The sequence below is a fragment of the Rhinoraja longicauda genome, chromosome 3 (genome assembly GCF_053455715.1).
Source record: "Rhinoraja longicauda isolate Sanriku21f chromosome 3, sRhiLon1.1, whole genome shotgun sequence".
Classification (NCBI taxonomy): domain Eukaryota; kingdom Metazoa; phylum Chordata; class Chondrichthyes; order Rajiformes; family Arhynchobatidae; genus Rhinoraja; species Rhinoraja longicauda.
Window position 1 is genome coordinate 42,554,147 of NC_135955.1, and position 16,121 is coordinate 42,570,267.

The 16,121-nt window shown below is 42.9% G+C and overlaps 1 protein-coding gene across 1 annotated transcript in view; it reads right to left on the reverse strand.

Moving 5' to 3' along the window:
• Window positions 1-16,121, reverse strand: part of hacd4 (3-hydroxyacyl-CoA dehydratase 4) — a 32,782-nt gene that overhangs the window by 6,850 nt on the left and 9,811 nt on the right. Inside the window, exons 2-5 of the mRNA XM_078396042.1 lie at window positions 12,136-12,242; window positions 10,334-10,461; window positions 6,680-6,792; window positions 2,355-2,461 (exon numbers count right to left, since the gene is read on the reverse strand). Coding sequence (XP_078252168.1) covers window positions 2,355-2,461; window positions 6,680-6,792; window positions 10,334-10,461; window positions 12,136-12,242 — 455 coding nt within the window. The remainder of the gene's footprint in view (window positions 1-2,354; window positions 2,462-6,679; window positions 6,793-10,333; window positions 10,462-12,135; window positions 12,243-16,121) is intronic.

Here is a 16,121-nt window from a genome sequence, read left to right on the forward strand (position 1 = left end):
TTGGGCCCCGCAGCCGAGCCGAGCCGCACCCCGTTGGCATGTCCTTTCGTTTAATTGTAATATTTGCACAGCAAACTGAGAATTGTCAAACACCCTGCACAAATCCATATCGTCCCCATTCATTTCATGACTTACTGTTTTTATCTTCTCAAAATTTAATAACTTTACCAATTTATACTGTCTTTATTAATTGGTTCCCTTCCAAATGATGATTTTAAACTGTTCTTTTTTTTCCTAAAAAATTACCCATGACAAGGATAGACAGACTGGTCTATAAGTCTCCACCTTTCTCCTGTTTTAAATAAAGACAGATCTTTTACGGACTCCGTAAAGCTGCAGTATTTGTGGACCACAGACTCTCAAGATTTCCCAGCTTATTCTGTCCCCATCAAATGAAGAAAATAGTTGTTGCATGGAAGGTATGTGGTTCTGAAGGCCTAGTTGCAACAGTACAAAGTGATTGGATACAGGACCACCACACTCTATTCCCTCACCTCTTCCCCACCCCCATCCCAATCATTATGTGTCTCTGAGATACATACCAAGGACATGTTTGCCATTTCCCAACAGGGGAGAAGCTAGGATAATTTGAGGGAGAGCCACCCCTGGCTGATGCAGTAATCTGATTTAAAGCTCAGGGCACAACAAAGTTAAAGGATTTGTCCAAATTCCATTTTGCCTTTTATGGCTACTGAGCAACACAGTGTATTTAAAAGTGCCTTTCACCTCTGGTTGAGACCCTGGCTGGAGATAAAGGATGAAAGTCTCGTCACTCAGAGTCACAAATGAGTTATGACAGACTCCACCCAATTTCCAGTCAGAATAAATCCACAGTACAGAACTGGTCTGAAAGGGCTGTTGAATATGACAAGACTCAGTTGACAGGCCCAGACTGTGGAGAATTGAAATGTCATGCTTATATAGCAGAGTTAACTCTTCTGAAGCATAGGTTGAAAAGCAATCACATTGACAGGTCAGAGCTACGAAACTGAGCCTAACTATTAAAAAACATTTAAGATATCAGTCATCTTTGTAAACTTTTTTGAATAATTACTTTGGTCTTATTTACTCCTTTTTCTGGTGCAGACATCACCCTCTGCTGTTTGTAAGTGTGATACAAGTTCCATAGTTCTACTTTAACTTTTCAATTCTGCCACTCTATAGTTAGATTTGTGAGATGGAAGGAGATTTTGTCAAGTTTTAAAACTTTTTCCCCCATTGAGTTCACATTTGCCACACATTTGCAATAAAACCCAAAACATAACTATTCTCGTCTATTTCTTTCAACACTTCATATTCTTTCTGGGCATTCCACCGGGATAATATCTATGGTATTAATATTGAATTTTCCAACTTCAGGTAACCCATACTACCTGTATACCACCCCCCTTTCCGATCCGTCTCTGGTCTTCCCACTTATGTCCCTTTTCCTATTCCACCTCCCTCCAGACCCTCACCACCTATTATCATCCCCTCCTGGTTCCATCCACCCACTCCCCACACACTTCCACCATCTGATCCCCTCCCCCATCTGGTCCATCTGCCCTTCATCTCTCCCTTAATAGTTCCCATTATCACCATCCTTGCTTATTAGATTCCATCACTGGTAGTCTTTGTGTTCCTGCTCGTCATCCTCCTGGTGGTCTCCACTTTCACCCTCCCCTCTCCCGATAGGGGTGGGGCTTATTTCAGACACAGGATTTGAGTGGGGAATGGAGGCCGAGGGGAGGTACCAGGGAGAGAGGATAAGGGGTGTGCAGAGTGGTGCAGGAATGAGGCGTAGGAGAAGTGGCATGGTTTGCTGAAGGGGGAGGTGGTCTCTGCTCCACTAGGAACGTGTCCAGGACTTACTCGCAAGGAGTCTGTATTTGACACCTATGCAGGCAACTTGTCCAAGAATCGTTCCTCACACTGGAACTAGTTCTGTCCTGACATGATTTACTCCCAATTACCCCATCACTTATTCAGTTCATGCAATAACATAATCCGGATTACCAATTCAGTTCTACACAAACACAATCTCATCCCTTCATTATCTTGTAAACATTGATGAAATCACTCCATAGTCTGCAGTTCCATCTGTTTTTTTGTTGGGTCATTTGGGGCTTTTAAACTGGAAAATAATCTAGCCTTCTTGAAAACTTTAATAGCTATTTTAATGTGAGGAGAGTTTTCTTACTGGGTTTTTGGCAATACATTGTACTGCCAAGGATTTCAAAGTCAGCCTCTGATATGCCCTTTGCAAAGTAGGGAGGCAATAGTGGTAGTTAAAAGATGGACAAAAAATGCATATGGGCCCAAATATATTCCACAGCAATCATATCTTACCAGAGGTAATAGTTTAGTTTAAATACCTTCAGCCAAGGTTATTAACGGATAAAGTGGCACCCAAAGGGAATGATGAATCCAGGTCAAAATATGATAATCACTTCCAATGGTTGTTAGCATGTTATATGGATGTCTGTTAATTAGAAGAAAATGGTTCAAGTTATTTTACAATGTCTTTTCAATGCAAAGAAATGAACATCGGTGATGTCACGGATGGTACATTGTAAGTTCATGGCACTTCTACCTCCCGTTTCACAAAGAAAAAAAATCAAGATCTGCAACATTGCTATTATTATAAAGTTTTACCATTGCCTGGTCTGAAAATGTTTCACATTTTATGAAATTAATCCAGACAAACTAGATAAATGCTGAGGTCATGTTAATGTTATTCCAATTAACATTGGGAAGCGGTCTCGAGGCAGCAGAAGCTGCCTGACCCGCTGAGATAGGCCAGCACTTTATGCCTTGTTCAGTTGACCTTTGTGCTCCTTAACATTAAGCAAAAATGACTTTCTGAAAAAAATAGATGAATGCTAAACTTAAAGGTAATGGCGTTTGTAATTAATGATGCAGAAAGGATGTATTTTTCATGACATTGCACTATTAAACTTGGAATTTATCATGATTTTTTCTTGGGTGGTTTGCATCATCATTTAAATCTGTTGAATAGTATGATACTACTGCTCATGTAGTAGATAAAAACTAGGAACAAAATTCAGTCTTAACCATTCTAATCTAAGTATTCTCTTAACAAGTAGTTAGTCTATGGTGCAACCAAAAATAAATCTATAGTTCCTCATGGTAGTTGAGATAATAGTGTTGTGCAGCATTCAAGAGCTTAATGGTTGCTGATAAGAAGCAGGTCACTTTTTGGTTTGAGACCCTTCAAAAACATTGTCTGTCCATCCCATCCACAGATGCTGCCTGACCCCCTGAGTTCCTCCAGCACTATGTTTTTTGTTCACGATTCCAACATCTACAGTCTCTTATCCCCATGTCTGACCATTTCTGTGTTGATCTGCCCTTTCTTAAATTTTATCTCAACTTCACTCCCCATTTTTCTCCCTGTACCAGATTAGATAAGTAATTCTTCTTTCTTGTCCATCATTCAAATGTTTCATCACTATCATCGTCCATCCTGAAAAGGGCGCAAGCTTCCGGCGACAATCGGTGGGAGCCTCACTTGTGCAGTAGGTGATGGTGGTAGCAGAATTAGCTCAGGACACTTCCAGTTTCCAGCCCCACAACGTGAACGCTTCTGCTATGGGGCCAATAAGTAATTAATCTGCTTTAATTATTCTTTTTTACCAGCTCCTGTGCTGTTAATTTCTGAATCCGTCATTTGAACACATCCTGTTCATGTGATTGACAGTCAAAGATATCAATTTTACTCTGACAAGATGACCTCAACCTTTCATTAGCTTGCAGATGAAAAGAAACCTCACTGCGCAAGAGTTAATGGCTTAGTTTAGTTTAGAAATACGAGGAGAACGTACAAACTCCGTGCAGACAGCACCCATAGTGAGAATCGAACCCGGATCTCTGGCGCTGTAAGGCAGCAACTCTACCACTGCGCCACCATGTTGCCCCAACTTTGCTACTTTAATGCAAATTATGGCCTTTCGTTTTACAAACTTATAAACTCTATATTATCCATATCTTCAACAGAATGGAAAATTTGTACTCAGCAGGAAAGCAATTTGGGTTTTTAGAGAGGTTTGAGAGGTCACTTGTTTACAATTATGGAAGAGCTTAATAGAGTATCCAGAGAGATGTTATTTCCACAAGAAAAATAGTAGGAGATCCAATAATATCTTCCCGAAGGCAATTGCATTAGTACTTTTGTGAGGGTTTAGATATTCCTTGCCTCGGCAAGGCCAGCAGCATTATCAAGGACGAGTTGCACCCTGTCCACTCCCTCTTCTCCCCTCTCCCATCAGGCAAAATGTATAGGTGTGAAATTGCACACCACCAGATTCAGGGACAGTTTCTTACGCTGTTATCAGGCAACTGAATCATCCTCCCACAACCAGAGAGCAGTGCTGAACAACTATCTACCTCTTTGATGACCCTCGGGACTATCCTTGATCGGACTTTACCCTACACTAAACATTATTTCCTTATCATGTACACTGAAATGGATCGATTGTAATCATGTATTGTCTTTCTGCTGACGGGCTAATATGCAACAAAAAGCTTTTCACTGCACACGTGACAATAAACTAGACTGAACTGAACAGAACTGGATGTTGGATTTTACAGTGAGGAGAGCAGTGGGGGATTATTGGAATGTCGTATCAAAGAGCTATCACACATAAAGAGCTGATTGGCCTCTACGTTCTGTGATTCCCTAGGGAAATATTAGATACAATGGGAGTACAAGATAGCATGGTTAAGATGGCTTACATTGGGATGGGTTAGATCCCTCCAGTTCATCATGATGAAGGAATTTCAGGAGTCATGAACTGCACTGCCTTGGTTTTAACTGTGCATCCTTCTACTAGGACACAGTAGGTCACAGTCAGTCAAACAAAAGGTTAGCACAATGCGGGACCCCCCCAAATTCTCTTCCTTCTGATTATTGAAGTGAGACACTAGACAATAGACAATAGGTGCAGGAGTAGGCCATTCGGCCCTTTGAGCCAGCACCGCCATTCAATGTGATCATGGCTGATTGTCCACAATCAGTACCCCGTTCCTGCCCTCTCCCCATACCCCCTGACTCCGCTATCTTTAAGAGCTCTATCTAACTCTATCTTGAAAGCATCCAGATAATTGGCCTCCACTGCCTTCTGAGGCAGAGAATTCTACAGATTTACAACTCTGAATGAAAAAGTTTTTCCTCAACTCCGTTCTAAATGGCCTACCCCTTATTCTTAAACTGTGGCCCCTGGTTCTGGAGCCATGGATAAAATTACTAAATCCCACTAAAGTCACAAAGGACGTACTTAACATGCTGAAGTAAAGTCGATGATGTCATCAGCATATGGCTAAAGCAGCGGTAGGCTTGGACATTGGGATTCCCAGCAAGTTATCTGAGGCAGGATCGGTTGCCTCCTTAATGTAAATGGCTGCTTTAATACTCCTGGGCCGAACACCCTGTGGCGCAGAACTGCAGCCGTTCAAGCTCAAGTTTAGTTCAGAGATTCAGCTTGGAAACAGGCCCTTCGACCCACCGAGTCCGCGCCGACCAACGATCGCCTGGACACTGGTTCTATCTGACACACTGAGCACATTCCACAGAAGCCAATGAACATACCTGTCAATACCCACACGTCTTTGGCATGTGGGAGGAAATCGGAGCACCTGGAGAAAACACACACGATAACAGGGAGAACATGCAAACTCCCTACAGATAGCACTTGTAGTCAGGATCGAACCTGGGTCTCTAGCGCCGTAAGGCAGCAACACTATTGCTGTGCCGCCTTAAAGGATTGCCTTCAGCTTTCACAAGCCAACAGCTAGCCCCTGCCTTCCTGACTGCACATGTTCAGTAAGCCCACTCCATCAACAGGTCTTCCCCAGGTATCCCAAGCATCAGCCTCCACACCCTTGATTCAATATTGACAATTATCTTCCATCCTAGACATACTTCGCCTCACGTCCCCTTTCATTAAAATCCATTTCTCTGCTCAGGGGTTCCACTCTCTTGTCCCCTTTATCTGAACTGAAATTCCTCTCATGATATTGAATTTCTTGCTTACACTGCTGTCCCTCCTTTCCTATCCCTTTCACTGACATTCATCCTTGCTCCTTTGATTTAACAGCTTTCCATTCACTGCCTCCCTCCCCTTTCCATTCTTCTCCTGTACTACGTTGGAGGTACAGCAAGGCCTAATCGGGCTCTAACTGTCACACTCGGCAGCAACAAAAGTTGAGGAAGAACAGTAAAAGAAAGTCATAACCTTTCAGATGCTCGGAATCTAAACAAAAAAACAGAAAATGCTGGAAGCACTCAGCAGGTCAGGCAGCATCTGCAGAAGGAGAAACTTAACATTTCAGGTCTGGAAGTGTCTTGGAGCTGAAGCCATTAACACTTCCTCCTCCTTCAGATTTTGCCTCACATGTTGAGTGTTTCCAGCACTTTTTAGTTTTAGTCCAGGAAGAATAGTCTGGCTCGACAGATGCTGATATTCTTACTGGTTTCCTAAAATGACCTAAAATGTTAAGTGCTAAATATCAATAGTGATGTGTCACTTGGACAAGGTAAACTGAGACGTTCTTCTGGAGTTTGTGCTCTGTCAGCATTGTTTGCTAGTTGTGGACTCTGCAGAATACCCTTTATCATGTTTGAAGGTTAAGAGAAATGTCATAGTGTGCTAATGGACAACCAGGCAGTCCAGTTACTCACTTGATTATATCCAGAGTATTCCAGAGGAAGAACAGGGCCCAAACAATTTGCTTGTTTTGCATCTCTTCTTGACTAGCTATAACCACAAAAAGGATCACGTTCCTCTCTGTCACCTGAAAACGTACATCAACAGCATTAACAAAGAATCCATAATGTTTTATTAATTGAGCCTGCAAATGAAGTTTACGTTAATGATTAGGCATCTGGAAATGAAGACAATAGCTTTAATTCTTGGAACTAAAAATAGGAAATGCAGGAAATACTCTGCAGTTAAGTAACATCTGTGGAGAGAAAAATTGAGTTTCTGAAAGATTATGTTTTATCAGAAATGGGAAAAGTAACACAAGTAAAGCCAGTTGCCTTACAGCACCATAGACCCTGGTTCAATCCTGATATCGGGTCCTATCTATGTGGAGTTTGCATGTTTTCCCTTTGGGAAAAGGGGCCGTCGGAGAACAAGGAGGGTGGTCGGAGAGTCCTCAAGATCGAGGAAGGTCGTCGGAGAGCTACCCGGCAGGGAGGGCTGCTGTGAACAATTGGGGATCCAGCGGGGGAGACTGCCGAGAACGAAGAGGGGACCTGGCGGAGTGGAGGGGGGGGGGGGGGGTGTCGGTGCTGCTGCCACATGCGGCGGCAGGGAGCAGATGGGACAGTTCAGTGAACTTATGCAACTTTGATGCCGCCTAAACGGCGACACGTGTACTGCCTAGGTGAGATCTACTATATGATTTTACCAGGTTGTATGCAAAACAAAGCATGTCACTGTACCTAGATACATGTGACAATAAAGTATCATTGATAGTGTGCGTTTCCTCTGGCTGCTCTAGTTTATTCCCACAACAGAAAGATGTGTAGGTCAGTATGTAACTGACCACTGTAAATCGCCGATCGTGTGCAGATCAGTGGTAAAATCAAGGGGGAGTTGATGAGGATGTGGGGAGATTTGTCTGAAATGTATTACCTGAAGGAAGAACTACAATGGGGAGGATCTTTCAAAAGGGAACTGGAGCTTAAAATGGAATTTGCAGGAAAAAAAATTGGGAATGAAATGAGAGAAGAAACTGGATGCTGGCATATTTGTTGCAGAGGAGGGGTGGAGAGAACAAAGAACTTTGTTGGAGTGAAGGCCAAGGGAGATTAATACCATAAATGGCGTGGTGCCAGCTGAAAGAGGAGGATCAAGCTTGTTATTTGAACACCATAAGCCTGGAGCAGAAGGAAATGAAGGAAATGAATGAGAATGTTATTCCAGACCTTGTTATCACACCTACTTCTGTTGCTATGAAATACAATTAATACATTGGCCGAATCTTAATTACCTCCATGAGTAAGAATTGTACTTAAACTAAGGCAGCTCATACCAGACCAAATTGATGTTTGATGCTATTTGAAACCAGTGATGGAAAGTTAATTTGCTCAAAGCTTTTTAGTTGACTTGTTTGAGTGGATTTGGCTATTGTCCTAAACAAACAGCTAACTATCACATTGAAGGGTCTGACAGAATAGACAGAGAGAAATGCTTTCTGTTGACAGGAAAGTCAGTAAACTGACACACGTTTAAGACAATTGGCAAAAACGCTGGAGATTTTTTCCCAACATGGATGGTGGTTCTATAATGCATTACCTCACTACCTGAAGGGTGAAGCGTAATGTTTAGGATCATTCAAAAGGGAATGGGCTTTAAAAGAAGGATTTGTTGGGAAAAATAGGGGAAAGGGATGACACAAGAAGCTGCCTTTGCTGGCATATTTGTTGAAACGTGATAGCGAGAGAACGCCACTGGAGTAACCACAGAGAGGGTTTCGGACCACAATTCGCCACACTGTTCATTTCTTAACTACATTCCCAACATTAGAATGCATGCATTAAAGGCTCCATTGACCCGCGCTGTTACATTTGAGATGCAACATTCAGATTTGTGAAGGGGCTGCTACTCTTCACGTTGTATATCAACGATTTGGATGAGGAGACTGAAGGCTTTGTGGCCAAGTTTGCAGATGATACAAAGCTAGGTAGAGGGGGCAGGTAGTGTAGAGAAAGCAGGGACTCTGCAGAAGGACTTAGACAGGTTGGGAGAGTGGGCAGAGAAGTGGCAGATGGAATACAGAGTAACACTGTGGAATCATGCATTTTGGTAGTAGGAATAAAGGCATAGACTATTTTCTAAATGGGGAGAGAATTTAGAAATCGGAGGTAGAAAGGGTCTTGGGAGTGCTGGTGCAGGATTCTCAAAAAGTTCATTTGCAAGTCGAATCGGTAGTAAGGAGGGCAAACAGAATGCTAGCATTTATTTTGAGAGGACTAGAATACAAAAACAGGGATGTAATGCTGAGGCTTTATAAGGTGCTGGTCAGACTGCATTTGCAGTATTGTGAGCAATTTTGGGCCCCATATCTGAGGCAGGATGTGCTGGTGCTGGGGAGGGGCCAGAGGAGGTTTACGAGAATGAGTGGGTAAACATATGATGAGTGTTTGGTGGCACTGGCCCTCTACTCACTGGAGTTAAGAAGATGAGGGGGGACATCATTGAATCTTACCGAACAGTAAAAGGCTTGGATAGAGTGGATGTGGAAAGGATGTTTCCACTAGTGGGAGACTCTAGGACCATAGGTCATAGCCTCAGAATGAAAGGACGTTCGTTTAGGAAGGAGATAAGGAGAAATTTCTTTCGTCAGATGATGATGAATCTGCGGAATTCATTGCCATAGAACGCTGTGGAGGCCGTCAATAGATATATTTAAGGCAGAGATAGATAGATTCTTAATTAGTATGGGTGTCAGGGTTTATGGGGAGAAGGCAGGAGAATGGTTAAAGGGGAAGATAGATCAGCCATGATAGAATGGCAGAGTAGACTTGATGGGCTGAATGGTCTAATACTGCTCCTATCACTTATGAACCTCTGAATTATCTTTCCGAAATGACAATGCGCTGTAATTATTTCAGAAAAAGTGTTATGCACAGTTGCAATGCAGGGAGGGGGGGGGAGGGAGGGAGGGAGGAAAGGACTGGATGGATGTCTCAGATGCACACGTTTCATAGTGATTAACAAAGATCTTTTGGTCAATTCAGTAGATGGTGTTAACAGACACAAAGTTCCAATTAAGATTAGAAAATGAGACACAAGGAACTGCAGGTGCTGGAATCTTGAACAAAACACAAAGTGCTGGAGTAACTCGGCGGGTCAGGTAGAAATTGTGGAGGAAATGAACAGGCAATGTTTTTGGTTGGGACCCTTCCTTAGCTTTAATCGGTCTGAGGAAGGATCCTGACTCAAAATGTCATCTCTCCATTCCTTCCATAGATGCTGCCTGACCAGCTGAGTTCCTCCAGCACTTTGTGTTTTGGAGAAGGGGGAATTGGGATGTATTGCTCATTCAAAGATTGAATCGCCTGTGTGTGAGGTTCCATGACATATAAACTGTCGGAAGAAATAAATTCTGCTGCTATTGCTATGAGTATGTTGGAGGTTCCTTTCTTGATGAGGTTGTCCAGGTCCCATTTATAATGTTTATTGCCCTTTAACAATTAAGCATACATTTTATATTGACTTTCACATTATTCCAAGTAGCTATCTCAGGAATGCTTTTCAATGGACTTAATTTTTTTTAAACATAAGCTAAAATGCACACAGGTATTTCAGACCTTGCTTCCTACCTGTAAGAACCGGGGAAGAAATGGGCTTCGCTCGATGCCCGTGAAGACATGGATCACCTCCAGATTTGAGAGCAATTGGCAAGAACACATCACAGCTCCTAAGGCATAATATGTGTCCACAAAGCTGTCTAAAACAAAGCCACAGCAGTGTTACTTCCTGGTGCTGACAATTAGAGTAGCACTTCAAAACAGATGCTTTGATATCTGGCAACAGAGATGCATTCATGGAGGTCAGCCAGCAGAAAGATCACCAGTTCTCCTCAATAAGAAATACAATGTAAGACAGGGAGTTGAGTCATAGACAGAGGGAAGGACAAGGTGGCACATTCCAACCTCAGGTCTGTTCCTGATACGAGCTCGGCTCAATAAAGTCGGCAGAATGTTAAGTGGGCTGGTTAGCTGTCTGTTGGGGAACTTGGCCCTTGCATACATGTTTCTATTATTATACAGCTGGACCACAGAAAGGTAATGATAACTCCCACCCACATTCAAATACATAAACATAGAGGTGCTGAGGTTGCAATCTCCATCGTTTCCCCCCACTCCACTACAGCTCCGTAGGATCAGGAGGTTATTGTACTTCAGGAGGCAAGAGTGTTTATATATCGTATGTACCATCAAAGGAACAATGACATTCTTACTTCCAGCAGCATAACAGGCCTGTAGCACAATACACGTAGATATATTATAAACAAAAAGTCAATAAATTAATAACCCCAATAATAATACCAAAAAAAGCCCAAAGTCCTTAGTGGAACCAAATACAGTTCACAGGTTAATGTTGCGTAGTGTTCAAGAGCCTGATGATTGTAGGTTAAGCTATTCTTGAACTTGGTGGTCACTGTTTTTAGACTCTTATGCCTTCATCCCAATGGTCAGAGTGAAATGAGAGTGTGTCCAGGGTGGTGTGGGTCTATGATGATGCTGGCTGCCTTTTTGAGGCAATGTCTTCTTTAGATCCTTTCAATGGTGAGGAGATCGGTACCAATGATGTACCAGGCAGTGTCAACCATCCAATCCATCACTTTCCCACCAACTGAAGTGTGGAAACAGCTTGGGGTCCTACGTGAGATTGGACCTGAACCATTATTGATCAACCGGGAATGATCACCATTAACCTCAATGGTGGAAAACAACTCTGAGGAACAAAGGATAGACACAAAATGTGGGAGTAACTCAGTGGAACAGGCAGCATCTCTGGAGAGAAGGAATGGGTGACGTTTCAGGTCGAGACCCTTCTTCAGATTAAGTGTCAGGGGTGAGGGAAACTAAAGGTATGGAAGGGTAAGGTGTGAAAATGACAGATCAAAGCAAACAATGATCAAGGGAAATGTAAATGGTTCTTTGTTGGCTGTAGGGAAGGTGACTACGAGGCATATAAACGGTAAAATTAATCAGGACAGTGGGAGGTGGCATAGGGACAGGTGTTCCATCTCCTGTGGTTGCAGGGGAAAGTACCTGGGGAGGGGATGGTTTGGGTGGGAAGGGATGAGTTAACCAGAGAGTCGAGGAGGGAACAGTCTCAACGGAAAGCGGAAAGGGGTGGAGATGGGAAGATGTGGCTAGTAGCGGGATCCCGTTGGAGGTAAACATCACCCATTCCTTCTTTCCAGAGGTGCTGCCTGTCCTGCAGAGTTACCCCAGACTTTTGTGTCTATCATTGATGTAAACCAGAATCTACAGTTCCTTCCTACACAAAGGTAATTCACTATCTGTCCTTGAGAAAGAAAACTCCATTCTCCTCAGAAAGGACAAATTACCAATAGGCATTGCTCTTTGGACCTGCATCAGCAGAGACTTACCTTTTCCAAATGTTAAGATTCTGGCTATTATGTTTGAGGATATCCATGAGTGCCCACAGAATTGTATGAGGTGATATGTCAAAAGATACCAAGTCCTCCATGCATATCTGAGGAAAAGAAAACACAAGCAATGTAAGATGCTTTTAATTTGTCCATTAAATTCATTTAGCAAAATGTAGTGCCAGAGATCAGAGCAGTGGAGTCGGGCACACAAGAAGCGTTTAAATCAAGAGAACTGGAATACAAAAACACAGATATAATGCTGAGGCTCTATAAGGCGCTGGTCAGGCCGCATTTGGAGTACTGTGAGAAGATTTGGGCCCTATATCTGAGGAGGGATGTGCTGGCTCTGGAGAGGGTCCAGAGGAGGTTTACAAGAATGATTCCAGGAAATGAGTGGTTAGCATATGATGAGCACTGGGCCTCTACTCGCTGGAGTTTAGAATGTTGAGGGGGGACCTCGTTGAAACTTACAGAATAATGAAAGGCAGAGATAGAGTGAATGTGGAAAGGATGTTTCCACTGGTGGGAGAGTCCAGGACAAGAGGTCATAGCCTCAGAAGTAAAGGGTGCTCTTTTAGAAAGGAGGTGAAGAGGAACTTCTTTAGTCAGAGGGTAATTAATCTGTGGAACTCATTGCCACAGAGGGCTGTGGGGGCCGTCAGTGGATTTTTTAGGGCAGAGATAAACAAATTCATGATTAGAACAGGTGTCAAGGGTTATGGGTAGAAGGCAGGAAAATGGGAGTAGGAGGCAGAGATCAGCCATGATTGAATGGCAGAGTAGACTCGATGGGCCGAATGGCCTAATTCTACTCCGATATAATATAATAATAATATATTCCTTTATTCGTCCCACACCGGGGAAATTTACAGTGTTACACAGCAAAGTGGATAGCAAGAGATCATACATTATAAATAAAAGTAAAGACAAGGATAAATTGTATTCCTTAGCTGTTACTGTTGACTCGTCTGCTGGGAGCAGTGCTGGTTGTGCAGTCTCACAGCAACGGGAAGGAAGGACCTCCTATATCTCTTTGCTTCACGCACTTGGGATGAAGGAGTCTGTCACTGAAGGAGCTACTCAGTGCAGTGACAGTGTCCTGCATGGGGTGAGAGCCATTGTCCAACAGCGATGTTAACTTTGCCATCATCCTATAACTTGTGAACTTAGGAAACTGCAAATACTGGAATCTTGAGGAAAAAATGCGAAGTGCTGGAGGAACTCATCGTCGATGGGCGCAATTATGTCGGGACTCTTCGGGACCCAAGTGAATGCGAGCATTGGTTTCTTCATGTTCTCAGACAGTAATGATTCCTACACAGGAATACTAAAATGCCTATTGGTGTTTACATATTCTGTCTACTATTATTTATGTACTCTATTTAAAACCTCAATGTCTGAAGGGTGGCTCTACCATTTTATTTCAGATAAAAGGATGGAATTGTTCTAGGTATTGATTTGCTCATAATTGGCTCCAGCACCATCTCTAAACCACAATGCCAACAAGTGGCCTTTTCCAGTCATACTAGACTTAATTCTTATATCTTCCATCTGAAGTAGTGGACTGAAGATGCCACCAAAAATTACCTGTAGTTGTTGAACTTAAATAAGAGAGGTCAAATGACCGTTGAGATCACAATTTGAATGATGGCCAGTTGTCTCTTAGGAGTCTGAGGTTCCACTCATGAAACAAGTGGTTCACTCTTTAACCATAGTTTTTTTTTACTGTTTAAAACAAACCTAGAAATGGAAGATTATCAACCCTTGCAATAAATCAACATACAATTTATGTTTGCATTGTCATTTGGTAATTAGTTTGGTTTAGTTTACAATGTGGAAACAGGCCCTTCGGCCCACCGAGTCTGCACCGACCAGCAATCCCCGCATATTATAGACAATAGACAATAGGTGCAGGAGTAGGCCATTCAGCCCTTCGAGCCAGCACTGCCATTCAATGCGATCATGGCTGATCACTCTCAATCAGTACCCCGTTCCTGCCTTCTCCCCATACCCCCTCACTCCGCTATCCTTAAGAGCTCTATCCAGCTCTCTCTTGAAAGCATCCAACGAACTGGCCTCCACTGCCTTCTGAGGCAGAGAATTCCACACCTTCACCACTCTCTGACTGAAAAAGTTCTTCCTCATCTCCGTTCTAAATGGCCTACCCCTTATTCTTAAACTGTGGCCCCTTGTTCTGGACTCCTCCAACATTGGGAACATGTTTCCTGCCTCTAATGTGTCCAATCCCCTAATTATCTTATATGTTTCAATAAGATCCCCCCTCATCCCTCTAAATTCCAGTGTATACAAGCCTAATTGCTCCAGCCTTTCAACATACGACAGTCCCGCCATTCCGGGAATTAACCTAGTGAACCTACGCTGCACGCCCTCAATAGCAAGAATATCCTTCCTCAAATTTGGAGACCAAAACTGCACACAGTACTCCACCTTACACACACTGGGGACAATTTTACATTTATACCATGCCAATTAATCTACAAACCTCTACGTGTTTGGAATGTGGGAGGAAACCAAAGATCTCGGAGAAAACCCATGCAGGTCACGGGGAGAACGTACAAACTCCGTACAGACAGCACCCGTTGTCAGGATCAAACTTGGGTCACTGGCACTGTAAGGCAGTAGCTCTATTACTACGCCACCGTGCCAACATTTTAGTGGCTACAATTTCCTCCACGATCACTGAAAACCTTCAATAACATGGAATGGAGTGAATGGCAAGGTGAACGTTTTAATGAGCACTGGAAGCATTTCACTTGCACATCTTACATGATTTATGTATTTTTCAAATGTTATGACCAAGAAAACCAATAAAAATCTCAAAGGTTTTGTGAAATTAGGGATAGGTGAATTCTATTTCTAAGCATTGTCAGAAAAGGCCCTGAGCTTACTGCTGGCATGAAGGCATCCATTCTCCCCACTGGAACTGGAGCTGGCTGAGACTTGTCTGTGAACATCTCTCGATGTGTGCTCTCTGACAAGTGGCACGTGATCTAAAATTGCAAAGCCTTTCACAGCAACAGACCTTGCATAACTTGACGAGACATGAACAGGTCAGGACAAGCAATGGGGAAGGTTATATTCTGCAAACGCTTGTCCTGACAAAAGACGACAAACGTTAATCTTAGACTATTTCACACTCTCCCTATAACATTTTTGTCAAATGACTCGACAAAACTTATCAAAATAAGGTTATGATAAGAGCTAGCAGAGTAAGAGGCATCAGTGTACGCTGCAACACTAGCTCTACCACACAAGGGTTGATCATCAGATACCACATATCTGGCACTGGAACTGACAGGAAAAAGATAAATCTTCAAATTATATGTCAGACTTCAGGATCCTATTTATCAGTCAGTCAGAAATAGGGAAAGGGCTGCCAAGAAACATTGCAGGGTTTGCCTGTTGCAACTAGATGAGCTGCATTGTCTATTTTTATTTCAGATTTCCTGCAGGTAAATGATTTTCATTTTGAGATTCATTCTCTACCAATGGCCAATGTTTGGCTGCAGCAACCCATTGCTCTTCTCCACTGACCGAAACCGCCTCCTCCACAATCCTCCCTGAAGAGCAATAGGAGATTGGGATTGACACCTCCTGGATTTATCATCCAAATATTATACAAATGTGCTGTATGGCATGAAAACAGTCCATTCAACCCATCGTGTCCATGCCGGGCAGTCTCATTTGTCTGCATTTGGCCATGTCTTCTAAAGCTTTCCTATTCATTTATCTGTCAAAATGTTTTTAAAAGTTGTATTTGTATCCACACGCGGGGCATTTCTCATGACCAGCATTAATAACCATGCCTGACCACTCAGACAAGTGGCTGAGGAGAGGACTCCTGACAAAAGATGTCAACATTAATGTGCTGATACACTGCCCACACTCATCCCTCAGTGTTTGTGATTAAGTGAACTTCATTTGGAAGACCAAATATTGGCAAGGTTTTAACAACATACTCA